This window comes from Rhagoletis zephyria, unplaced genomic scaffold (assembly GCF_001687245.7).
Source record: "Rhagoletis zephyria isolate East Lansing unplaced genomic scaffold, Rhagoletis_zephyria_1.1 Rzeph_scaffold_01952, whole genome shotgun sequence".
NCBI lineage: Eukaryota > Metazoa > Arthropoda > Insecta > Diptera > Tephritidae > Rhagoletis > Rhagoletis zephyria.
In genome coordinates, this window is record NW_016159036.1 from 45,769 (window position 1) to 73,006 (window position 27,238).

Consider the following 27,238-nt stretch of genomic DNA (forward strand, 5'->3'; position numbering starts at 1 on the left):
AATACGATTCAATTCGTTTTGCTTCTTAAATGCTGCTGCTGTTACCTTCCATTCACCATTCGAGCCACCGTAAATGCTTTCATTACATTTGTCGCCATCGAGTGTTGTTGTTTGTCGGTCAACATTGACTCTTGATATATATTTTTGTTGGTCGTCGCATTCATGCTACATTTGCTCAATATGCGTTAATGTGACTTGTTCTACATGCAAGTGGCATGATGAAGTGCGTGTATACACTCTCCAAGCACCGCTGTAAGTCCACGACCCTGATGTCTGTGATCATTATACATATATCAACTGGATGTCTGTTAATAAAAACTGCTTATAAATATTTATACATATGTATGTATGTACTTATGTTTGTGGATATTCATGTACATGTGTCGTACTTTGATTGGTATGCCTGTTGCTGCTCATCAGTTCGATATACATAGCTCTTTGATTTCGTTGAATTGTGGGATTTTAATTAATCAGTACAAAGATTAAAGTTTTGCCGGAGGAGTAGGCGGAAAAAATTGATTGGGACTTTCCGGTGTGCGAAAATTCGTTCACTTGTCGCTTTTCAGCGAGCCGCTTCTGTATTAATTCTCAAAACATACGTACTTCTCACACGCTTGCCAGTCACTTTCAGATGCGCGAACTACATTCACCACTTGGTATTCCCAAGAATTCGTCTTCATTACCAGAAATTGGTTAAGAAAATAAAACAAAATAAAAGTATAAAAAAATGCCTTAAGCTGGTAATATTGCGACAGCACCAATTCAAAATTTTAACATGTTCTGCGCGTATTTAGTGCTTGCACGCTTTAGCCAGTTCGCTACGCTTTAGTTGTCTGCAATAGTCAAGACTACAGCAGCCACCTCAAGCGATAAGCTTAATAAAATAAAATTTATCCAAAAGGTGTGGGCGACAAATTGGCTAATTTTAAAAAGCTTATACATATGCAACTCTTTATATGTATACAGGGTGGCCCAAATAACACCTACCAATGTTAAACACGAATAACTTCATTATTTTTTTTTAATAATATTGTTATTTTCTTTCTGCATGTTATACATAGTTAATCTCTTGGAAAATCATAATCGATACTTACAGTGTACAACAACGCATTAAAACTATCGATTTTTCTATTCTCGTCAACGACCAATTGTTATGACGCAGCTCATGAATGAAAGTATCGCTTATGATTAGGAGTTTGGTCGACCGTTTTTAGGAACGGGGTCGAGCGCACGTTTAGTACATTTAAGGCTTTTCTTCGCGAACATCTAATAAAAATGCTGCCAGAAAACTTCTAAATGCACTACAACTATAGAGATTAAAGTTTTGCGAGTTAAAAACTCAAATGAGGAAAATAGTCAAAGATTCAAAGTACGAATTTTTGATAAAATGAAATTATGTAGTTCATAGTTTTTCTGTTTTTGCTTGTAAAATAAACTAAAACAAATGTATTTTTTTTATTGTTTTTCGGTTTTTGTCTTTATTTAATACCTTATTTAGGCTTCTTGTGCCTTTTCCTACCTATTTACCCATTTTTTGTAGGTTTTTAGGTCCTAAAAATCTGTTCCGTGGTAATAATGTTGTGTGTGAACTCATAAAAAAATGGAATTAATGGGATTATTTTAACACATCCCTCCGATGCAAAACTTAACCTTAAAATGCCCTAAAAATACCATAAATTCCATAATTATTATATGATGAAATATGAGCCAATTGTTAGTTGCTCCTTTACGCGATTTCTAGTGAAAACGTTGCGCGCATATGCGGTGAGCCTGTATGGTTCACGATGCGTGCGCGCTGTGACAAATGTTGCTGTAAGTCAAAAACAGAAAAGATCTAACACACTTTTTGTTTACAAATATTTTCTTCTTCAAATACAGTTTTCGAAAATATAAACGAAATGGAAAACACTCATTGAGAACAAGTTTTTAATGCAACTTGAATATTTATAATGTTTAAATTAAAAAAAAATATTGTTTTCTAAATTATAAAAATAGTTTTTTTTTTTTTTTAACTACAATGTCACGGCATTTACAAAATAAATTTCATCAACCTTCGTCAAATACTTTAAGAGAAAATGAGTTTTGAAAAATTGCTTAAAAATATATTTTCTTATAAAAACTTTAAAAATTAAAATTTTTCAAAACAATTCTCAGAATCCCTTTCATATCTATAAACCTCTCTATCCACAAATTTTCACGCAAAAAATCGAACGTGACTGAAATCCGAGGTCCAGTTATATATTTTTTAGGGCTCATCAGATTTAGTTATCATTAGAAGCACATCCAATCTTAATCCAAAAGAAAGTATTCATTACAGAGCAATTTCATTCCACTTATTGACTATTGCTTTATTTAAGTCGTTAATTTTTGAGTGAAATATGCAAAATTCATTCCGTGTAAACAAATATGAAACAATTTATGATGAGCCTCTGGCTTAAATATTTAATTCGAATATTGAAGTAATTGACTTCTTAACTTAACCACTTGGCCCGTTCATAATCTTTCCATTAGCACATAACGACTAATTTGCAGAAAACAGATTAGATTTGGGAAAGTATTGTATACGCGCATAATAAAAGACAAAAGTCGATAGCCCTCCGATTTTGAGGATGAGATCACCAATTAGTTTTTATGTGGTTGGANATGAAACAATTTATGATGAGCCTCTGGCTTAAATATTTAATTCGAATATTCAAGTAATTGACTTCTTAACTTAACCACTTGGCCCGTTCATAATCTTTCCATTAGCACATAACGACTAAGTTGCTGAAAACAGATTAGATTTGGGAAAGTATTGTATACGCGCATAATAAAAGACAAAAGTCGATAACCCTCCGATTTTGAGGATGAGATCACCAATTAGTTTTTATGTGGTTGGGGATTTGCATTTTTAAAAGCATCCAATGGCTTTCTTTAATTTCGATCAATTTGTGACCACTTTATGAATATTTGATTACATCTTTCACACAAATTTACATTCGAATACATTCACCGTGCTGTAAGTGACGTTTGTGAACGTTTATTGTCATAAAAACAAAGTAACAAATGTTGTAAAATGTTAATCAGCTGATACGACTGAGATAAACTACAGCATACTAGTATGTTGGTGTTGCTAAGCAAATATTTACTAAGTGCAATGTTGGACTTTTATGTTTGATGTCTCATAAATTGTGCTTTGCCGTTTAAAAACTATCACAAAAAAGTATAACAAAAATGTAAAGAAAGATGCATACTTAATAAACGCAATGCGAAACGAAATTTCTAAAAAATTATGAACAACCAATTGGCAAAAAATTTGTATGTTTGATATTAATAGCTGGAAGCCAGCAGTTTTTATCTAAAAATCTTTAAAATTAACTCAATGAAGTCAATAATTAGGTGTGTAACACAATTTTTAGACAAATTTGCATACAATTTTATTAGCTAAAATGAGGCTATTTAAGCAGTTGATGTAGGTGAGCATACATATGTATGTATGTATGTAGTAAAAGGTACTTTTTACTAACCGGTCATTCAAAATAAATAATCTAATTAATAGCCGAACTGTCAGTAACCGCAAATTATGTAAATTTCGCACTTTAGTTGTTATTTTTATTAGTCATTAATGTGAATTAAATATTTATGCCATATATCTTCCTTCTATTTCTTACAGTATCTGGCCTCTCACCTGGCGAACGTGAGATCATCCTGCACGAGCACAACAAATTAAGACAACTAGTGGCGACAGGTCGCTATCCAGGCCAACCGGGCGCAGAAAATATGCGTGAAATCGTTTGGGACGATGAGTTGGCGGCGCGTGCGCAACAGTGGGCTGATAATTGTGAATTCCGTCATGACCCCCTACGAACGATCAGTAAGTCATCAAGTGTGCGAATTTACATATGTCACTAACACTAATATTTTTGTCAACTAATAACATAAATGCATGGATTAATGCGAGCAAAAAAAAAAAACAAAAAACATTACTCGAGCATATGATTCATAAATAAATAATTTGGTACTAATTTCTAAATTACATACTACATTTTAAAGTTTGGAAACATGCATTTGGCAGGGACCGTATGAGCGAAATTTTTTGTTATGAAAATAAATATTAAAAATTATATTTTTATACTCTTATTCGATATTCTTAAAAAACAGAAAGTTTTAGATTTTTATTTTATTACCCGACATATATTTATATTTGCTTCATAGTAATCCTTTCAAACAAAGTTTTCATAAATAACTTTTATTTACGGTCCCTGCTTTTGGTTATCATTGAGTTTTTTTTGCATTGAAAAACTTAGTTTAGAAAATAAAACTTTCAAAAACATAATTATTTAGATGGATAAATTAAAACCGGTGATGAAACTTTTACAAAATTTCCAAACAAAAATTAAAAAGAACGAAAAAGCAAATCTGTGAATGAAAGAGTATATTTTGTAAATAAGAAAAATATTCGCGGACTTGGCTAAAACCAAAAATTCATGTTCGAAAGGACGGGCGTGATTTACAGCATGCAAATAACACATCCCCTAAAATCTGTCAAACTGAAAAAATGTGCATTTTACACGAAAAAAAAAAATTCATTAATTAAAAGACAGCTTAAAAACCTAACGACTATCAGTCTTCATATATCCCGTTCCATTGAATTTGGAAATGCGCCATTCAAGCTAAATAAAAGTTCTAGTTCTCAACACGAAACATGCATGTCCACATGGGCCCATAAAACAAGGAAAAAGAAAGATCAACGAAAAAATTAAAATAACATTAAAATGGATAATGGTTTGATCTCGATCATATAAAGGGTAACTACTATACTTTACACATAAGAAGTGCGTGTGCCTAACCTTCATGGCATTTATATACATATTCAATATTTTAAAAATACAAAAATTTTAACTAAACTTGCATGTCGATGTTCCTCTTATTTAAATCATACGCTACCCGCTTTTTGTTGCACTAAATAACTAACTCAGTTGATATTTACAATTAGTAATTTTTGTCTTGTCTTTTCTTATTTTTGTATGCATTGCTTCTATTTTTTCCACCAATTTTTATCCATCTCCTGCATGATGCTGCATTGGCCGTTTCTTCTGATTGCTGTTTGCTGTTTGTGCGCCACCGTTGGACCACAATATCATTTTCACAAACAAATGTAGATCGCTTCACCATGGGCCAAAATCTTGCAATCATCTGGAGTACGGCCCCACTAGATCCAACCGACGGCGATTTTCCATCACGCATCCAAAGCTGGTTCAATGAGGTGCAAAGGTACTCATTTGGCGATGCTTGGTCACCCAAAACCGGTCATTACTCACAGGTAAGTTTAAGTGAATAACAAAGTACAGAGTAACAAATATAAGAGATGAAAATAGACCGCTAAAGGACAAATTTATAATGTTGAAACCAGGGACTGAACATAACAGTTATTGATGAAAACTGTCATGGAAAAATTCACTATGAAGGAAATGTTCTACAACTATACATACCAATCGATTTCTTTTTTCGCCGAGACTCAAATTTGAAAATAAATTTTTATTTGCAATTTTTATGCAAAATTAAAAAAAATAACTATTATTTTTGATTTCTATATTATAAATCCAAAATAACAATTATTTTATTGATTTTTATATTATATGTATTAGATAACAGCTACTGAAGACTTGTATCAATAAAAGTCATCAATAAAAATCAGTCAGTGACTTTTACTTTTAAAAGTAATTATTAATATAAATCAGTTACCGATTTTTATTTATAAGTCATAAAAGAAAACTTTGTCAATCATTTGTATAAAAGTCAACACACATAACATGTTTTGCAGTTAAGAAGGCGTTGGAAAACAAAGGTTTACTATGACTTATACAAATAACTTATAACTATGATTTAAAAAACAAAGGACAGTGACAGATTTTTTTTTATTTCTTTGTGAGNATGATTTAAAAAACAAAGGACAGTGACAGATTTTTTTTTATTTCTTTGTGGAATTAACCGTTCTATGAAATGTTACACAATTCGAGAATTTCAAAAACTTCATCACGGACATAACGCTTTCGTTAGCTTATTTAAGGCGGGAAGTGACCACCAAACCATAACCTTAGCCGATGAGCGTGCCAATGGAAATCGTAAACGTGAATTGTTGGTGAAAATGTTGGGCCAAAAAGTTTCAATAAAACAATTATTTTGTGCGCGACGAAGTTCACCGGGTCTGCTAGTATCTATTATAATATTGCATTTAAACTAATTAATTTTTAAAAAGGTGGCAACCCTTGTGAAAAACTTCATTATTATTCAAAACTTTAAAACTAAAGGTTTCTTAACAATATTTTGTTTGACAACCATATTTTATTTCTTCAGAAGGTTTGCGTATAATTCATCTAAATTTTACTTTTCAAACAGGCGGCAACCGTTTTTAAAATATATTAAACTACAGCTTTTTTACGACTCTTGGCATCAATTTTTGTAATAATAATTTTCAAATAAATAACTCCCTTAATTGAAGTTGAATTAGATTTTTTTAAAAGGTGGCAGCCCTCGTCCATGAGTAGATACTGATTTTATATATCTCCATACCAAGTTCCAGTAATCTACCAAAAATATTTCCTGAGAAATGCAGTATGAAGAATTCCGTTTGTATGGGAGGTGCCACGCCCTCTTGCCTAATCGAGATGAAATGTATCCTATATTTTAAGTTGGGCTAAATAACAGCAGTGTAAAAAATTTCATGATGATTGGTTGAACAGTTAAAGCGTGAAAGCGTAGCAAACAAACAAACTCACTTTCGGGTTTATATTAGTAAGGAAGGATGCCAAACAAATGGCAACACTGTTGCTTGTTCTGTGAAATTGTTGTTGCCTTTGTTTTTGCTGAACAGCTGATTGGTGTTTCGGCAAGACTGATAAAACAACGTATCAACACAAAGTGGTTGTCTTAATAAATTTGGCAAGCAGATTTACCACGCTATTGATTGAGAGTGTGCCACATGGGTTTTATCATAGAGATGTAGAACCAGAGGATCCCTTTTGGTTTTGACAAAAACCTGTTCAAATTTCTTTTCACTGTAACGTAAATTAATAAATTCACTAATAGCGATTATTTTTAATCTAGAGAAACAAAAAATCGTTCATAAAAAATAAAAATCGATTTTTTCTATCGCTGGTTTAAAGCTGCATAACCCAAATTAATATATTGCAATGTTAATGGTTGGGTATATTTTAACAAACCAAACTTAAAGATGACCTATGGCAAATATGATGAGAACTCAACTTCTTCTTTGACCTGAGTTGTAAAAGAAAATTCCACCACGAAATTTCTATTTTTACGATTTCAAAAAGCATACATACATATGTATGTGAGACTTTGTAAAAAAAAATGTTGATTCGTAATAATGAATTGATTTTGATGCATATGCGAGAACACCACTTCATTGGTATATCGCATTTTTGACGAAAAATTTAAGATTTAAAATTTTAATCAAAATATACCCTGATAAATTATATACTATGTAGGATTGACTTTGTATTCAAAACAATAAGTTTCCATTCAGAAATTTGACGTTTCTATGAAGCTTTATTAAAAGGGCATCTTCAACTCTTCAGGTCTTCAGGTCAATCTTATGCATGCAAAAATATATTTTCTAGTAGATATGTGTTAATTTTTATCTAAGCCTATTTTTATTAATGATTTTTATTTTTATCTTCGTTACAGCTGGTCTGGGGTGAAACAAGCTTGGTTGGTTGCGGATTTTCTGAATACAAAGATACAACCAAATATAACAAATTGTATGTTTGTAATTATGGACCAGGGTAAGTATTTAAAATACGTTGAGTCTTTACAGTAGAAATACAGTAGAAATACTGAAACGACGTAATAAGTGCCTGATTTCACATTACTTTGATTTAGCGGTAAAATATGCTGTTTCGAATAATTTGTGATTGGGATAAATAAAATTTGTCTAGATGGTTTAAAAATTAGGCTGAAAAATATTGAGTTTTTTATGAAGCAAAAACCCTACGTTAAAGTCGGGTACATGTCTGTTCTAGTTAAAAAAATATTTTTTGTAATAATTTCAATCCACATTCAATCCAATTCTCAATATTTTCGTCGAAACTCGAATCACACATAATCTTTCATGCTACTTTTTCCCCAACAATTAAAAACAATATGCTCAAAATTCCTAATTTGGACCATAAGTCGAGTTTTCATTGCGTTCGAGCAATTAGATTTATACTCGTCAAAAGAGGAGAATATTCACAGTTGCTGGTTTTTATTGGAATATAATCAGCGGCTAGTTCGCAAATCTTACCCATTCCGTATAAAATACTGCTGAAGTTTTAAAAATTATCAGCCTATTTGCGAGCATCGAGTGAAAGCCGTTTTTCGAGAGTAGAGTATAAAAAATTGTATGACATTGCCTAAAAATTCGACTCGACTAATGCTTGGGCGAAGGCCACATTCCGACTGCAAATATAGAGGGGACTTGGAGTACTGGCTGTTACTGTGAACGGCTTTCACTTCTTAGATGATCCCTTTAGCCAACTTAATGATGAAAAAGCCATATCCAGAAATTTTGTTTTCCAATTTTGGCCGCACTATGCGACAGTAGGCAATACCAATGTTGCCGAGTCGTGCAATTTAGTCTAAAAGCTCAGTTAGGCTAGGCTTAATTTCAGTAACTTAACTTAATATTTCGGCCAACCTACGGCCAACCTGAGAAACTGTGTTGGCGGTTAGATAAAACTTAACTTACCGTAAGCAGCTTAAGAACCTGTAAATTTTACATTCTTAAGTTACGGCCTCACGAAAATTGAGGGCGGTGAGAGCACAAGGCTTGCCAGATTTTCGCTTTAGTATGTCCCAAAAATAACGAACGCAAACCTATTTTCTTTTGCTTGATTTTTTTTTTGATATGACATTTAAGGCGGCAAACTGTTCTGAGGAGGAAAATACAAAAACAAAATATCTCGCTTCTGGCTTAAGTGGACGTGTTGAGANTTGGCGGTTAGATAAAACTTAACTTACCGTAAGCAGCTTAAGAACCTGTAGATTTTAGGTTCTTAAGTTACGGCCTCACGAAAATTGAGAGCGGTGACAGCATCAGGTTTGCCAGATTTTCGCTTCTGTATGTCCCAAAAATAAATGAACGCAAACCAATTTTTTTGCTTGATTTTTTTTTTTTGATATGACATTTAAGGCGGCAAACTGTCAAAGTTCTGAAGAGGAAAATACAAAAACAAAATATCTCGCTTCTAGCTTAAGTGAGACGTGTTGAGTAATCATTGTTGATTTCTTACGGCAAGTAAAATTAAGTTAAGTGTAGACTAACTGGGCTTTAATTTACAACTTACGCAATGAAGCTGTATGCATATCTCGTAACGATATAATCCGCTCTTGTTTTGGTTTCCTTCATTGCTCACAATAGTTCTAGGAGCTGTCTTGGACATATTTGTCGATTAATATGTAGTGTCTACTCTAGAAGTAAGAAACCCCTTTTTAGCCGATATTTTGTCCTATAATCTGCAGAAAATTTGCATATTTCATATTCCAGTTTCTCTTAGATACTTTCTTACCACCACTAACATAAATATTTTCTTACCTTTAATTTAGTCCTTTTCATAACTCTAATCCTTCTCTCATTTTAATTTGCAGTGGAAACGTCGTCGGTTACAAACCATATGAGGAGGGTAAGCCATCGTGTGCCACATATGGTTTGAGATCGTCATCGCGTTATCAGGGATTATGCGCACCATCGGTAGCGCCCATAGTTAGCGCCAACGCTATTGACACGTATGAGTACAAGCAAAATAACAACAACAAAAAAACCGCATATTCAACGCAATCCGCTACAACTTCAACCTCTTCTTCCTCCTCCTCTTCTGTATATTCCCCAAAACAGGCGACGAACACATTTGGTCAGCGTAAGACTACATCCGGTACAACAAGTTCAACGTTTGGTACCACAGTATACACAACAACAAATAACGGCAACAAGGCGTACACAACTCAGACCGGTGACAACAAATATAAGAACAAACTTGAGGCATATCGCCCGTCCACAGCCGAATATCAGAGGGCCGTACAGAAACACACCCTTCTAAGGACATATCTAAATAATCCGAATTTGAGTGAACAACAATTGCAGCAAGAGGCACAAAGGCAACAACAACAGCAAGATGGTAATGGAAATGTTTTTGCTGTATCAGAAGTATTCGTTTTCGATAATACAAAACAAAACAAACAGCAAGTTGCCAATACAACACCGCAGCCGGCTAAGCGTGGCTGGAGTCTTTTGACGTGGCGTGGCTAGATAGTAGCATGTGGGAGTAGGGCATAGCCATGAGTATATAGTATATACATACATACATAGATGGAATGAAAAGTGAAGGACAGAGAAGTACTTTTTTAAGGAAAAAATTGCAATTAATTTTGGTTAAGGCAACAGGGAAAGCAGCCACCGTGAATTACTACTGTGTAGTAAAGGAAGGAGAAAACTTCAGTGGTATGCCATAGAAAGCGCAATTCAAAAAAAAAAATAATAATACTCTACATTGAAGAGATCTTTTTTCGACTGCAGTAAATTTGTTTGCCTTTGAGTAGCCATTCAAATCGTAATGCAATAATGAAAATAATATTCCTAATTTTGCTCAAATTAAAGTTTACTATTAGTATATATGNAATCATTGTTGATTTCTTACGGCAAGTAAAATTAAGTTAAGTGTAGACTAACTGGGCTTTAATTTACAACTTACGCAATGAAGCTGTATGCATATCTCGTAACGATATAATCCGCTCTTGTTTTGGTTTCCTTCATTGCTCACAATAGTTCTAGGAGCTGTCTTGGACATATTTGTCGATTAATATGTAGTGTCTACTCTAGAAGTAAGAAACCCCTTTTTAGCCGATATTTTGTCCTATAATCTGCAGAAAATTTGCATATTTCATATTCCAGTTTCTCTTAGATACTTTCTTACCACCACTAACATAAATATTTTCTTACCTTTAATTTAGTCCTTTTCATAACTCTAATCCTNAACTGGGCTTTAATTTACAACTTACGCAATGAAGCTGTATGCATATCTCGGAACGATATAATCCGCTCTTGGTTTGGTTTCCTTCATTGCTCACAATAGTTCTAGGAGCTGTCTTGGACATATTTGTCGATTAATATGTAGTGTCTACTCTAGAAGCAAGAAACCCCTTTTTAGCCGATATTTTGTCCTATAATCTGCAGAAAATTTGCATATTTCATCTTCCAGTTTCTCTTAGATACTTTCTTACCACCACTAACATAAATATTTTCTTACCTTTAATTTAGTCCTTTTCATAACTCTCTCATTTTAATTTGCAGTGGAAACGTCGTCGGTTACAAACCATATGAGGAGGGTAAGCCATCGTGTGCCACATATGGTTTGAGATCGTCATCGCGTTATCAGGGATTATGCGCACCATCGGTAGCGCCCATAGTTAGCGCCAACGCTATTGACACGTATGAGTACAAGCAAAATAACAACAACAAAAAAACCGCATATTCAACGCAATCCGCTACAACTTCAACCTCTTCTTCCTCCTCCTCTTCTGTATATTCCCCAAAACAGGCGACGAACACATTTGGTCAGCGTAAGACTACATCCGGTACAACAAGTTCAACGTTTGGTACCACAGTATACACAACAACAAATAACGGCAACAAGGCGTACACAACTCAGACCGGTGACAACAAATATAAGAACAAACTTGAGGCATATCGCCCGTCCACAGCCGAATATCAGAGGGCCGTACAGAAACACACCCTTCTAAGGACATATCTAAATAATCCGAATTTGAGTGAACAACAATTGCAGCAAGAGGCACAAAGGCAACAACAACAGCAAGATGGTAATGGAAATGTTTTTGCTGTATCAGAAGTATTCGTTTTCGATAATACAAAACAAAACAAACAGCAAGTTGCCAATACAACACCGCAGCCGGCTAAGCGTGGCTGGAGTCTTTTGACGTGGCGTGGCTAGATAGTAGCATGTGGGAGTAGGGCATAGCCATGAGTATATAGTATATACATACATACATAGATGGAATGAAAAGTGAAGGACAGAGAAGTACTTTTTTAAGGAAAAAATTGCAATTAATTTTGGTTAAGGCAACAGGGAAAGCAGCCACCGTGAATTACTACTGTGTAGTAAAGGAAGGAGAAAACTTCAGTGGTATGCCATAGAAAGCGCAATTCAAAAAAAAAAATAATAATACTCTACATTGAAGAGATCTTTTTTCGACTGCAGTAAATTTGTTTGCCTTTGAGTAGCCATTCAAATCGTAATGCAATAATGAAAATAATATTCCTAATTTTGCTCAAATTAAAGTTTACTATTAGTATATATGTATGTAGATATAAGTCTTATGCCAAATGTACGAATTTGACATACACAGTTTTCATTAGTTCGTAAGTAGTTATCGATTGTTAGATGTAAAAAGTACTGCAGTATATTCACACATACACACACACACACAGACACATACATACGTATGTACTTATTTGCATATTTTGACTGCCCAAAAGGCGTTTGTGCGCCCAGTTTTAGCCACAGCCACGCAAAAGCTGAATTGAAAACAATTCCGAACTACTAAGTATTCACATAAGCAACCTGCCACACAAGGGTACAGCCATATCATTTGCCATAACCGCGTAGGTGGACGCCAAGCAACACAACCTTGTACTCAGGAACAACGTTTCGCCTGCATTTAGATTCTTCATCTTAAAGCATATGCGCTCATCTAACTACTTACATATGTATTAACAAATCAGCAATCGATTTAAAGTAGCCACTGCATCGCGTCATTCTCTTGTGGAAAACTGCCATTCGCGATCAGCACACATTAATGCGCATTTTGTAGTGAATTATCACATAGTATTTAGTATTAGTAAGATAAAAAAAGAAACATAAACAAATGCATTTACATACATATATATGCATATATCAGTGTTAGCTTACATACACACGAATACTTGTACTATACAAATGTTTGTATCAAACGTTTGTACCCACATCTGCTTAAATATAACAATAGCGACCACATTTTAGACAAACGTAATAGCTTCTAATCAGAATACTGAAAAAAAATAATTCTATACATACAAACTTCTGAAGAATAAGATGGATATGTTTGCTAAATTGTATGCAAAGATAACACATCGAGCGACTTTGCATAGTCTCTGCATTAATAAAATTTTACCAATGTACATTTTATTTTAAATGAAATTTATATACAAAATATATGCAGCATGAATAAATTTTAGTTCATGTGAAGAGCTCTGTATCATGTAATCTTGCGGAAATTATTAACCAAGCATTAAAATCAAATAAAATTTGTATTAAATATTAATTAAAAACAACTTAAAACTCATTGTTTAAAATTTATGGTGAACAAATTTTTTTGCTCAATGTTCACTATGGAATAGCGATGGGAATGAATATTTATTCCAATGTTTTTTCCGAAGAGAGGAATTGACATTCGGAGTGTCAAAATAGTAAAAAATTATTAAAAAAAACGGGGAGGATTCTCTGAAAAAAATGAAAAATATCGGATATGCAAAAGCCAAAAAAGCCATTTCGGTGCCCTATATTAGGAACGTTTTTAATATTTAATTTAGGTAAATTTAAGTTACGCTCAATGTGCGTCAATGTGCTCTTGCCTTTTAAAAATTTGCCAATATACATACATAATAATTTATTTATAATTTTTTATTAAATATTTAAAAAATCTAAAAGATTTACATATACTCCCCACAAAAAAAAAATTATAATAATAAAATAAAATAAAAATTCACATTATTTATATTAAAGAGAACACCAAGTTTTCCAAACTGAAGTCATTGCTGTGGCACTTTCTTCCGCGAAAAACCGAAGAGGTGCGCAAGCTTTTTGAGCGGAGGTATTGAAGTTGAACGAAGCGGTTCATTTGTTTATTAATTAATTATACTACAGCTCCTTTTGGAAGCCCTCAATGTGGTTTGAAAATGAACACAAAACGATAATAAAATAAAAGCCTTGAAAGCATTAATTTTTACTTACAGTGCACGCGGTTTAAATTTCGTCTGATTGAGGCCGCGTTCATGCAATTCTCTTCCTCTTAAACAAATAACTGTGATTGCTGTGTTTTCTTTAAAACTCTTTATTTTAATAATTTAATTTTACTCGCACAGCTTGTTTACAGCCGCTTGCTGGTTGCCGCACTGTCAAATTTCGATTATCGATAACTCTACAACAACTGACGGTAGTTGCCATTCATAATACAAATTTTCTTTCCAGTTGCGTTGCCAGCTGGCACCCGAACCGTGGTTTTGTTGCTATCCGTAATCGATCCATTAATTCTATCTGTTGAAATAGTCTTGTGAGTGTTGTGTAGCTGAATTGTGAATTACTTTGGGTGTTTTCCAACGACTTCATAGGGTCCTTCGTATGGAGGCGTCAAACCCGATTCGTTCCTGTCGACGCGCACGAAAACTTGTGTGCACGACCGTAAATCCTTGGGCATATAAATTTTGTTTATATTTTCGTGACGAGATATACCAGAACGGAAAATTTGAAATGATTTTTTTATTTTTGCTAGAAATTCAGTAATATTAAATTTATCTTCAGATTGAAAGACAAGTTCGCCTGGCAAACGCAAATTTTTACCATAAACCAATTCTGCTGCAGTGGATTTTATATCTTCCTTGAATGAAGCTCTTAAAGCCAGTAAAACCATAGAAAGTTCCAGGGACCAATTAATTGAATTACCTCTTTCCAAAATTGAAGCCTTTAACTGTCTATGCTTGTGGATGATATGCAGTAGTTGTGATTAATTGACATTCTATAAACTTTGCTAGTTCTTTGAATATATTAGATGTATATTGAACACCTTGATCACTTGTGATGTGAGAAGGTACTCCAAAACTTGGTATAAGCTCTTTGAAGAAAGTAGTAGCAACTGATGTCGCCGTAGCTTCTTTAAGTGGAAACGGTTCTGGCCAACGAGTGTTTCGATCAATGATAGTTTATTGATGTATTGATAACCATTTGAAACTGTTAAGGGTCCTACGATGTCTGTGTGTATGGTCAAATCTTCCGTTCGGTATAACTATTTTAGTAATAGGTGAATTAGTGTGTCCAGCAGATTCTGGATTCTCATGCATTTGCTTATGTTCTTCGTAATATGCTCGTACCGCAAAATGTTTGTCGCACATTTCACAATTATAGACATTGGGGCCAATCGTAAGAATTTTTGTATGCTTATTTAGATTATCTTTGCGCGAAAATGGTTTACTACAAACATCACAGCTGAATGGCTTTCGTCCTGAATGCGAGATTTCATGGCGCATTAGGTGCTCTTTTCGGCTGAAAGCCTTATCCTTTTTCTGCAACATTGGTATCTTCGTTTGCAATATCGCATTTTGTATTGGTTGTTGCTGTTGCTGCTGCTGCTGCGCCGCCAAACGTTGTAGCTATGTAGTACATCCTGCTGATGCTTTTCTTGCAATAGTTCTTCTTGTTGCTGCTGACGTAATTTCTGCTGCGCCTGCTGTTGCTGTTGCTGCTGCTGCTGCGCCGCCAAACGTTGTAGCTATGTAGTACATCCTGCTGATGCTTTTCTTGCAATAGTTCTTCTTGTTGCTGCTGACGTAATTTCTGCTGCGCCTGCTGTTGCTGTTGCTGCTGCTGTTGACGTTGTTTTTGTTGTGTGAATGCAAAATCAATAACAGAGTTACTTTCTGGCAACGGATTTATATTAGGAGTACGAGTGACCATTATAAATAACAAAATAAAATTAAATTGAAACTATTGTTAAATACTTTAGAGATACAGCTCACCACTGGTGAAATGTTATTGGCTATAGTTGCAGCACAGATGATTTGGACGCCGAAGTTGAGTGAGACACTGTTGCTCCGCAGGTAGCTGGTTTTGCCGTTGTTGAAAAAATTGCAGGTGTTTGTAAATATTATCAGTTGACTCTAATGGTTGTTGGTGAAGATGTTGAGCATGTGTTGTTGAGACGACTAGTACTTAGGCCGTTGTTGAAATTGTTCTCTATATTGTTGTGGTTTTCGAAAGATCACGTTGGTGATTTCTGCTTACTTGCCTCTTGTTGATTGCTGCACGAATTCAATTCGCTGATATGAAAAATAAGCCTCTTATTGTCGGCATCAAAGAGCAAAAATATTTAGACACACGAATTCACCTATTACTAAAATAATTATACCGAGATTTTAGCTTTACACATAATTCTTAAGTCTAAAAAATTTAAGCTCTTGCCTTTTTAAAATTTTCAAATATAATAATTTATTTCTAATTTTTCATTTTGAAACATTATACATATGTATAATTCTTCATTTTTCCCTTGCGCCAAATAATTTTGGCAAATAAAATGGGCATAAAAAGTTCTATTGATCTGTATTTCTCATTTTTGCATAGCTGAACGGTCGGTATTCTAGATTTCTTCCAGCAAATGACGAATAACAAATCAAAAATGCATATTTTTATGTATTGTTTAGTATTTCCATTATAACACCAAATATATTGCAAATTCGCATAGAATTAATAGTACACCTTTACTTCTAATTGTATACTTTGCGTACTTTTTGTAGTACCTTTCTACTACCGTTTTCGCAAAAGGCGATCACATTCTTCCCCTTTCACCTACTTCCAAAATACAAATCTAGATAAAGGAGTGTCAAATTTTAGGTGTCACAAATTACACAACCTTGTATTATTGAATCACGATCATTTGTATGTATTTAACATTTTAAAAATCTAAAAAAATTATTTTATAACAAGTACTATTATAAAAAATAGGAAGGAGAACCGCCGAGAGGAATTTTTCAAATTCTTGACGGTTGCAAGCATTTAACTTTAAAAAATTTTACACACAATGCACAGACACATTCTCATTTACAATCTCAAAAAACAACAATTTCAATTTTTTATGATTTTAAAATGCTGGCAAACTTCAAAAAAAAAAAAAATCATGGCCTACGAATTAAGGGAACGGTTTTACCTTACTATTTTTTTATCATGACAAGTATTATATACAACAAGCACTGCATACCATTTATAAAAATCAATAGACAATTTTGAATGATATGAATTTTCTAAAGACTTTTCCAGATGCCATAACTTCATAATTTGTCGATTGATTTTAATGAATGGTTTCAAGTCTTACTCGGAATTAAGCATTGTTTCCGAAGTAATGACTAAAAGAGGATATTCTCATTTGAAATTTTGGCAGAAGTGAAAAAAAATAAAAAAATTTAAAAATTTTTACAGTGAGCTCACAAAATTTCTGACTTTTTTAAATAGTAAAAATATTCTTCTTTCTAAAGCCATATAAAAACTTAAAATTAGTTAAAAATTGTTTAGTGCCGGAAATCATGCGAAAATGGGGTTTTTAAGAACAAACTGAGATTTTGAGGGTGTTAAAAAATTATGAAAACAGTTTCAAGAATTACTCGGCCAACTCTACGGCCTGTAATCAGTCACTTAAAAGGTCTTGGAATTTTTTTATATTTTGTACCACCGTGTAATAGTAGCACTGTGATACCTTACGGAATACTGATGACCTTATTTCTGCCAGTGAGATGTCCGCCAACTATAACATTGGTCCGATGCGCCAACCTCTAGTCTTGTGTCATGTATCCAAATAAAGACCTTATGAGAAACTGAAGAGCACAGATAGATGTGCGATTTCTGTTATAGGAGGCCCAAAAATCTTCGTTGTTTCACAGGACGAAAAGTTTTCTCGTACATCTGCTAAATGAATCGTGGGATATTTTGAATATCCTTCAAATGAAGCCATTGTTATACATATCGTGTTCTTTCTTGGAAGGATGTGGCCGAATGTTTCCTTGCTAATTCACCCCTTTTACAATTCGTCTTAATATCTAGGCGTCCATGGACATATGAATGCACATACATATATTAGTTTGATTTTCGTAGACCTACGCTATCTAGATCAGATATGTACGGCATTCAGCAAGAGAAATTCCACTTTCTATGTGTTGGACTAAAGCTTTTGCTTCCTAAATGGCTAACACCCGAGACGCGATGATGTGCCTAGGATATCTGAATACCAGAGATTCATTTTATCCACGAACTGGTTTCTTTGAGTCTTGCTGCTATATTAAGGGAGCTCCGAGCAATTTCATCAAGCGTAGGTAGATGCAAGATTGCATTTAGGGTGTTTGAAAATGTTATACAAAACCTATCGACTTAAACTGTTATAGCTTGTAATAAAGATAAATGTGATGATGAAGAAATAAATGATAACGATTAAGAACATAAAATGGAGACAAAACTGAAGATAAAGGTGCAAATGAAAGCTTAAAAATGTCACGTAAAACCCGAGATGTTTTTTGAGGTAAGGAAAAAATCCAGACGTGATGGAGCAAAACGGATGTCAGATTCGTGTTCAGCGACCCCAAAAACATATAACAGACTAGGTTTGGTCAAAGGAACCTTTCATCGATTTTCTTTTTTGTGGACCTGTGTAATTAGCCCGAAAATTTTGTCTATTCGCTTTCCGAGGAGGGAAAATGTCAAAATCCAATTCCTTAGCGGTATCGGTAACTTCTGAAAATATATCAGAAAAATGCGTGTTAGCATTTTCTCTATAGTTAAGAAGAATATTCACAGTGCCATTGACTGCTTCNTGTGGACCTGTGTAATTAGCCCGAAAATTTTGCCTATTCGCTTTCCGAGGAAGGAAAATGTCAAAATCCAATTCCTTAGCGGTATCGGTAACTTCTGAAAATATATCAGAAAAATGCGTGTTAGCATTTTCTCTATAGTTAAGAAGAATATTCACAGTGCCATTGACTGCTTCACTAGCACGATTCAAGTCAAGCGAGGGTCTTGGAGAAGTAAACTTTTAATTTTTAATTCTTTAATTTAACTTTTTAATTTTTATTACATTTTGCAAGTCTGGTTACACAGTTAAAAGTGAAATTTCCTACATACGTGCACCGCGGAAATATACAAAAAGTAGTNAACAAGCACGATTCAAGTCAAGCGAGGGCTCTTGGAGAAGTAAACTTTTAATTTTTAATTTTTTAATTTAACTTTTTAATTTTTATTACATTTTGCAAGTCTGGTTACACAGTTGAAAGTGAAATTTCCTACATACGTGCACCGCGGAAATATACAAAAAGTAGTATCAGAAAGTTCGATTTGACACATAATTATCTCCAGAAAATGAGGCTTACACATTCCACATCAGTAAAAGTTAAGAACAATTGTAATAAAAAATATTTGCCCGACTTTTTTTTTTTTACCCGAATCTTTTATTTATAAAAGCAAATAATTGTAAAATAAAAGCGAACATGGATTTTTTGTACACTTTACGTCTTGTCTTCAGATTAAAAATAAATGAAACAAAAATGTAGTAAACGTAAAATAGCCAAATTCAAATTCGAAATTCATGTAAAACTAATTCGCCCAAAGAACGAAGAAGAAAGTCAGTAAAGTGCACAGATATTCAAAGAGTTTAGGCAGCAGATGCCTACTCATCATCATCGTCGTCGTCGATANCCAAGTTCGCCCAAAGAACGAAGAAGAAAGTCAGTAAAGTGCACAGATTCTCAAAGAGTTTTAGGCAGCAGATGCCTACTCATCATCATCGTCGTCGTCAATAATAGCTATACGGCGACGCTTGGCGGGTTCCTCCCCGCTGGCTAAACGCTGTTGTTCCTCATGATTTGGCTTTCGACGCGCGATAAATGTATCCTCTTCCTCGTCGTCCGTNACTAATTCGCCCAAAGAACGAAGAAGAAAGTCAGTAAAGTGCACAGATATTCAAAGAGTTTAGGCAGCAGATGCCTACTCATCATCATCGTCGTCGTCGATAATAGCTATACGGCGACGCTTGGCGGGTTCCTCCCCGCTGGCTAAACGCTGTTGTTCCTCTTGATTTGGCTTTCGACGCGCGATAAATGTATCCTCTTCCTCGTCGTCCGTGACTTGAAGCCTACTGAAACTTTCTTCTTCCTCATCGCTATCGTTCAAAACACCACGAGTGCGTTTATTTGTAGCTGCAGGCAGTAGAGTCTCCTCTAAAACGGCTCCTGTATCGTCCGCTCCTGTGGTTATGTCACCAACATGCGCTTGATTGCTTGTTTTGTCAACAATGGCAGCACCCAAATTACCGTCGCCCTCAATATCAGCATCAGCGGCAGTATCAGTAACGGAAACGGTCGCAGCTTCTTTGTCAGCAGTGCCGTCGTTTTCATTGATGGCGTTGGCTTTATTAACGCCTTTGTTGTCTCCGCTGACGTCCTTGGCATTTTGTTCGCCGTCAATCATCTCATCCTTGCCAATCTCATTCTGGTTCTCATCTTCGCTGTCTGAGTCAATTATGTTAGCCCGCCGCACGCGAGTTTTATTGTTACTAGTGCTGCTCACATTTTCATTGGCGATTGCGTTTTCTTCGTCACTTTCGCCCAGCTCGAGTAAACGTTTACGATAGTCTTCTGAATTGAAATTGAGCTCTTCCAATTCTTCGGTGTAAGTGGTCTCTTTACGCTTTTGCTTGTTGGTTTTAGATTTCAATTGATCGAATAAATCGGTTGCGGCATCGGTATTTTTCTCGCTGAATAGTTTCTCAATGTGCTCATCCTCATCGTCGCTGCTTATGGCTGGTTGACGACGCTTTTTGTCGAGCTTTCTCTTGATTTCATCAACTTGTGCAGCCTCATCCTCCGAGTGTTCGTGCAGTTTTTTCTCTTCTTCTTTAGGCTTACGTTGACGCTTCTTCTTCTGTCCTATGCCAGCACGTTCAGTGTCCTCCTCATCGCTTTTGTTAAACATTATGCTACGCATTTTCTGTGAACGCTTTTCTATGAAGCTATCCATTGCTGCTATGCGCTTTTTGTGCTTTTCAGCAAAGTTATCAAAGAAATCTTCCTCGCTCTCACTGTCTTGCTTCGATGCTCCGCTAGCATCGGATTCAGATTCACTGCTAGAGTCATCACTGTCATCATTCTCATTATCGATTCCTCCTTCTGGCGCTTCAATGGCGTCCCCACCTTCATCCCCTATGCCTTCCAAATCAATTTCGATTTCTTCGCCAGCTACTATTTTAGCGCGTAGCTTTAAGTCGGCCGAGTTAAGATACACAGGTATGCGCCAATAGCTTTCTGAACCCAACAAGGGTGGTTGTATGCCCAAAGCAACGAGTATCTTTTGAAAATCCGCATTCTCTATAGCTTCGCAGGCAGATTCTTGTAGTGGCACCAACGGTACACCATCATCCTCTTCGTTGGGTTCCTCTGTTTCTTCGGCTGCATCCTCTAGACACTCTTTAAGCCAATCGATTGAGTCCTGGTACTTCTCGATAACTTGTGCAATCAATGCCCGCACAGTGCCCACATCGAGCGGCGTTCGCACCACTTTCCGCTTTACCGGTTTCGATGGTTTGGGTAGCGCCGCTGGTTTGTTTTTATTTTTCTTCAGTTTGTTTTTCTTCTTTGATTTGGTTTTATTGCCGGACGCTGGTTCCAACTCGCCGAATACGGGTTCTTCCATAAAGCCACCTTCATCATCAGTGCCTTCAAAGCTGCCCGTTTTCTTCTTTGGCTTGCGTTTGCGTTGCTTCTTCGGCATAATTTCTGACTTATCTGCGATGATGTGTAGCTGAAGAAGGCGCTGAATAATTTGACGTTTTGTACGCCGATCAGCGAATTCGTTGAGAATGCGCTGTAAGCAATCTGCAATACGAAGAAAAGTTATTATAAACAACGCGAAAGTTGAAAATAAAAAATATATGCAATAGCTGAAATGCTTACCTTCCTCCAATCGATGTTCGTCATAGAGGCTTTGTAGCTCCTCATCCTCTTCGGTGCGCCAGAGATGCTTATTAGCAGCATTCGCCGTAGAACGCTTGGTGGGCGCCTTAAACATCAAACCGAGTTCCTTTAATTTCTTAAGTATCATGCGTCGAGTGCGTGTCTTGTCGTTCAAATGCTCGATGATCCAATCAATCACATCTGCAAAGATACGAGAGGTTAAGTGTTTGAATGTTGAATAAAAAGATTTAAAACTATTTGGCTATGAACTACATATATCCGCCCTCTAATCCATCACTTCCTCCTTCACTCGCTACCAAACGACAAACACTGTAACCTATTTATTTATTTAGTATCATTAAATTTTTGCACCTCCAACATTTAGGAATTCAAATTTAATTTGCCGAAATCCACCCCAAACCACCACGGTAAACCCGTAAGCCAAGAACAAATAAGGAAAAAGTGACGAAGTGATGAAGTGTTTTTCGGCTTGTGGTCAAGTTGTTGCTGGTGGGCTAAGCTTAGCTGAACTGATTGTTAGTAATTTGGTCGACAGTTTGTTTGTGTTAGCTTGTTGGCGCATTTGTTGAAAGTGTTGTCTGCTGCTAGTTGTTGAGGTTGCGGTTAAAGTGTTTTGCACGTCACTGACGAAGGTTGGCAGCTGATATTGACAAAGTGGATGTACACATAAACATATGCATGTGTGTATGGAGATTAGGGTGGTTTAGTCGAAATTTAATGCTCGCACATTTAGTATTGCTCTATACCGAAAAAAGATATAGCCCTATTTTTTATTTTGAAAAAAAATAAAAATATTTACAGGTCGCTCAAAGCACTCAAAGTTTCCCATGTATTTTATAGAAATGGTATAAATTTGTTGAAAATCAATATTTTTCGGAACACTCTGGTTCTCTTCAGGAGACTTCCAAAAATATTGCCCAATTGTTTATTTAACCATTTTTTTAACAGGACCTATAAAATATAGTTACTATAACAAAATGGTTAATTAAATAATTGGTTATTATCAGTGGGAGTCTTCTGAACAGAAACAGAGTTTTCCGAACGAAAAATATTGGTTTTAAAGAATTCTATACCATTTCTACGAAAAACTGTTTTTCCCCATAAAAATACAAGGAAAATTTTGAGGGCTTTAAGCGACCTCTAAATATATTTTTGATTTCAAAATAACAAAATATGGGTATATTTTTCGGTATAGAACAATCCTAAGGCTGAGAGCATTAAAATTTCGACTTTACTTTTTCCCACATGCATTTTTGGACCACCCTAATGCACATACATACATTTATTTGTATATGTAAATTTCTGCACAAATGTTTCCGCAGTGGCTATTAAATATATACTCTTGTGGGGGTGAGGTTGATACCTTGTGTTAACCTTGAGGATATAGCCGTCGTTTATTCATAAATCTGAAAATTGTGTGGTAGAGCTAATCGCTTGACAAAGAGATGTATTGTTTAGCCAAAGACAATTTTGAGAAATTTTCAAACTAAGTACATATATAGATATGTAAGTATGCAGGCTCCTGTGGTGCTAATTCAATAGACATCTCTATCGTTTGGGTATCAGACCATAGTAACATACATTATTACGAAACAAATGCGGAATTGGATCTGAGCGGCAAGTTTCGCGAATTTCTAGGTATGGCGATCTCCGAGTGATCAAAATGTTATAATTAGGTAATGCAATTACCATTGAACAATAAAAAAATACCAATTTCCGATTTCACACCCCACCCAAAAAAAAAAACAAATTTTCAAAACATTTCCTGCTGTGAAAAAAACTCAGCTCCCACAAATGTTATTAGCTGTGTCGCTAATATTTAGTAATAATATTTTAGCGCTTACACAATATGCTTCCCCTTCGAATTGTGGTGTGCGCCTTGATGTTTTCTCACACAAAGGGGATGGACCTAAAGTTTTACACCGACTGCGAACGGCTGTTTTTCATGGCTGAATACACGCGGATGTCTGACATTGCAAGCTGAGGATGTTATTAACAAAAAAAAACTTTTTTGTTTTTTATTTTCCATGTTGTTCGGAAACTGGGCTTGAACCCAGGCTGTGCGAAATGGTGGCGCGCACTGCTAACCACTATACCACAGCGGCCGCTGTATCGCTGCTGCCTTCAAAACAAGGCTGGAAAGTGTTTTCCGAACAAAGTGGAAGAGACACTTTAGGGCACCAGCCGAACCATGACCAAACTGAACACCCGTACGTGGTAGTCGAACCTAAAGAGAGTTTTGCTCCACCTAAGCACAATTAATTTAATTCGTTGGGTTAAAGTTTGAACTTTTTTGTCAAAAATCCAATTTTAATAAATGGGCAATTATTCCATTGTGACTGGTGGGACATTTTACTGCAGAATGTAATCAATTGTAAATTATAACTAAATATGTCATCGGATCTTATACAACAGTAAAATATATTTTTTAACATAGAGCGATAAATAATGTATAAAATTCAGTTAAACAAATTACCAAACGATAGAATGAATGTGACTGAAAATAACTATATTTTACCTTTGTGCACGCAAATACGAACTTTATCCAAAACAATTAATTTTCAAGAGAGATGTTTTTGTGTTGTAAAATATGAACTATACGCCTGCGTTTTCAATTAAAATTTGGTGGATATAATCTTCATAGAAAAAAATAAAAAAATACTTGAAGTTGTTGTTGGCGGGACAAGTCCTGTGACTGTGATAAAGTAATTACGTATGAAGTCAAGTTTTACAATAGACAATAGTTACAGCTTCTTTTTTATTTCTTTACAACAGANCTGTGATAAAGTAATTACGTATGAAGTCAACTTTTACAATAGACAATAGTTACAGCTTCTTTTTTATTTCTTTACAACAGATTAATGAATGAGTTCATTCTCTAACAAATACTACAAAAAAATTTAACAAATTTTCAACTAAATTTTCAAATTTCTAAATTTTTTCTCAGAAGTGTTAAGTGTTAGAAATTTTTGGGGTACACTGTTTTATAGCCCCTTCAATTTTAGTCTAATAGAGTGCAAGTTTGAAGTGGATAAAATTAACGGTTATTTTTTATAGGATTATTTTTTCGCCGAAGGTGTTGTGGGTTTCTTCCATATATATAGAAATAAATTGTGTGTATTCGTTATATTGGAAGCAAATGCAACAATAAATCATTCTAAAAAACCAACCGCAATCTTTAGCTATTTGAAACACTAACATTGAATGGGCTGTAAAACTGTGTACTCGAAAAAATTCTACAACTTCCGGGAAAAAGGTTTGAAATTTTGGTGAAACTTTGCTGAATTTTTCTGTTGTCTTTTACAAAGTTTTAAACTTGGGTTTATATGGGTTATGTTAGAGACTGAACTGTATTTTAATTGAAAATTCTGAAAAATAAATAATCAAACTGCGTTGGCAAACAATATCATTTTGAAATGGCAGTGCTATAGATATGGACAATACTGTATATGAAAAAAGTTTTAGTTTGAAAAAAGGTAGTTCTGTGGAGAAGCGTACATGAAGCGAAGCTGCGTGTGCCTGCGCAAACGTGAGCAAAGAAACAAAAAAAAAAAAAAATGAAATGAAAGACAGACAGACAAGGCTAAATCTATTCAATTCGTCGTTCTGATCATTTCGATATACTTTTTTATGGGTCTATCTCTTCTTCTTCTAGTACTTACAAACATCGGACCAAAATTATGTATAATACCACTTCAAGTTCATGAAAAGTATAAAAACAAGCAGTTATTTCAATATTTTTTGGGATGTTTGCATGAACTATAGTGAAACTGAAAATTGCTAATGATAAAATATCTTGAAAGCCAAGTCAAGGAAAAAATAGAATACAAAATTTTTACTTTTGGCTTCATAATACCGAAAATTCCTCACTATTGTTCTTAGAATGGAAAGTCATTGTAATTAATTTGAATAAACAATAAATCAACCGCTACTTCCGACTTCTCTATTCTCATTTTCCGGCCTTGCCATTCATGTAAACCCCATTAATTTCAACAATTCTGACATTTTAATAAAAACAAATATTAGTATGTCATTTCAGTGATGGTGACTTGTCATCGCTGCCCAATTCACAATCCACCAGCAAATAGTCACGACATACATACATACATACTTACTATACAATCTCATTTTCAATGGATTGTGAAAACTGTCTCAATGTGACACAAATGATGTGCGCAATTATGCGCAACGGACTCAAAAGCCGGGCTATCGAGCTCAAGACACAAAAGCAAGCACAGAAAAATATGCCAACATAGCAATGGCGTTTGTATTAAAGTATGCAGATGTGATTTTATGAAGTTTTCCTTCCTTTTTCCAACGCCTTTAACCGATGACAATCAATTCAAACAATTCGGTGATGGATACAATTACAAATTTGTGATTTTAATCTGCAGGAATGAATGATTATAGGCTGGCAGATTGAGGTTGAAATGAGACGTTGATATCATATTTATACAGACTCAAATGCATAAACATACACACGAACAAATATTTATGATTAAGACTGAGTGTTTTTATATTATACATTCTTATGTAGGTATGTATGTTTGTTTTAGGTGGTGACAACTTACCCTTATCAGTTTCAGGATTACGTTGATTTTCCTCAAATAGCATACGCAGTTGGTCTTCTTGCTCTTCGGTCCAGGCGCCTTTAGCGCTATTGAGTGCAATGGAAGAAAAAGAAGAATAAGCAGAAGGATAAAAGTCAGCATGTTAGTAAATATATCACAAAGGTGAAAGGGTGAGTATGGGTTTATATTGTAATACAAAGAAGAAACAATCATTTATCATTTCATCAGCAGGCAGCCAAGTGATACATGAATAGCTCAACTGCCGCTGTCACTAAGGCAACTATGCCGCTAGCCTGTGGTTCGACATAAAAGTAGAATTTATTCAATAATAGCTGCGGTTAGATGAAAAATACTCCAGGGGGAGCTAAGCACTTACAGGCAGAGCAAAGGACAGCTGCTGCTGCCACTGCTATTCCCTTTGCTATTTTATAATTATATATACGCTTACTTACGGCTCATATGCATCACAATAGCCGCCTTCCAACTCGTTTGCCTCTTTCATCGTTTTCCAGAATAATAATTCAGCGAAGATTTTCGGATTTGTGGGCGCCACTTCGACAAATTTACGTACAACATAGATACCAAGACGCCGCAGCTCTTCATGATGAGTATCACGTTCGACGCTTAAAACGCGTTGAAAGATGCGAAATAGTTTTGCCTGTAAATAGCAAGAGAAATAAATCAAATAATAAATGAATAAGAAAATTACAAAATGAGCAAAGTGAAAGAGGAGTAGAAGGGGTAAAAGGTGGAGTGTTCAAAAGTTTATGACTTCTTGTTGGTAAATGGCTTGGAACTGTGGTTAGCCGTTAGTTGGTGCCGGCAGAAGTATTCCTGAAGTTTACTATTTATAGTAGTAATT

The 27,238-nt window shown here is 35.0% G+C and overlaps 3 protein-coding genes across 4 annotated transcripts in view; 2 read left to right on the forward strand and 1 right to left on the reverse strand.

Annotated features, from left to right (window-relative positions):
- Positions 1-10,646, forward strand: part of LOC108365664 (venom allergen 5-like) — a 29,589-nt gene extending 18,943 nt beyond the window's left edge. The window contains exons 2-6 of one of the 2 annotated variants that reach the window (XM_017619762.1): positions 3,653-3,853; positions 5,142-5,302; positions 7,687-7,784; positions 9,628-9,765; positions 9,875-10,177. In XM_017619762.1, coding sequence (XP_017475251.1) covers positions 3,653-3,853; positions 5,142-5,302; positions 7,687-7,784; positions 9,628-9,765; positions 9,875-10,076 — 800 coding nt within the window. In that variant the 3' untranslated portion in view covers positions 10,077-10,177. Of the gene's footprint in view, positions 1-3,652; positions 3,854-5,141; positions 5,303-7,686; positions 7,785-9,627 lie in introns of both variants that reach the window. The other variant, XM_017619761.1, reaches the window with a different exon arrangement.
- Positions 10,647-11,037: 391 nt separating this feature from the next.
- On the forward strand, positions 11,038-13,339 carry LOC108365665 (uncharacterized). The gene is made up of 2 exons (XM_017619763.1): positions 11,038-11,045; positions 11,294-13,339. Exons 1-2 carry the CDS (start codon positions 11,038-11,040, stop codon positions 11,982-11,984), a joined length of 699 nt encoding a protein of 232 aa, XP_017475252.1. The 3' UTR covers positions 11,985-13,339.
- A 5,940-nt stretch (positions 13,340-19,279) lies between these two features.
- On the reverse strand, positions 19,280-27,034 carry LOC108365666 (protein timeless homolog; the record flags this gene model as incomplete). The annotated part of the gene is made up of 5 exons (XM_017619764.1): positions 19,280-19,488; positions 19,805-21,706; positions 21,785-21,985; positions 26,377-26,462; positions 26,829-27,034. Coding segments are annotated over 4 exons (2,379 nt in total), but the record flags the coding sequence as incomplete, so codon positions are not given.
- Between the last annotated feature and the right edge of the window lie 204 nt (positions 27,035-27,238).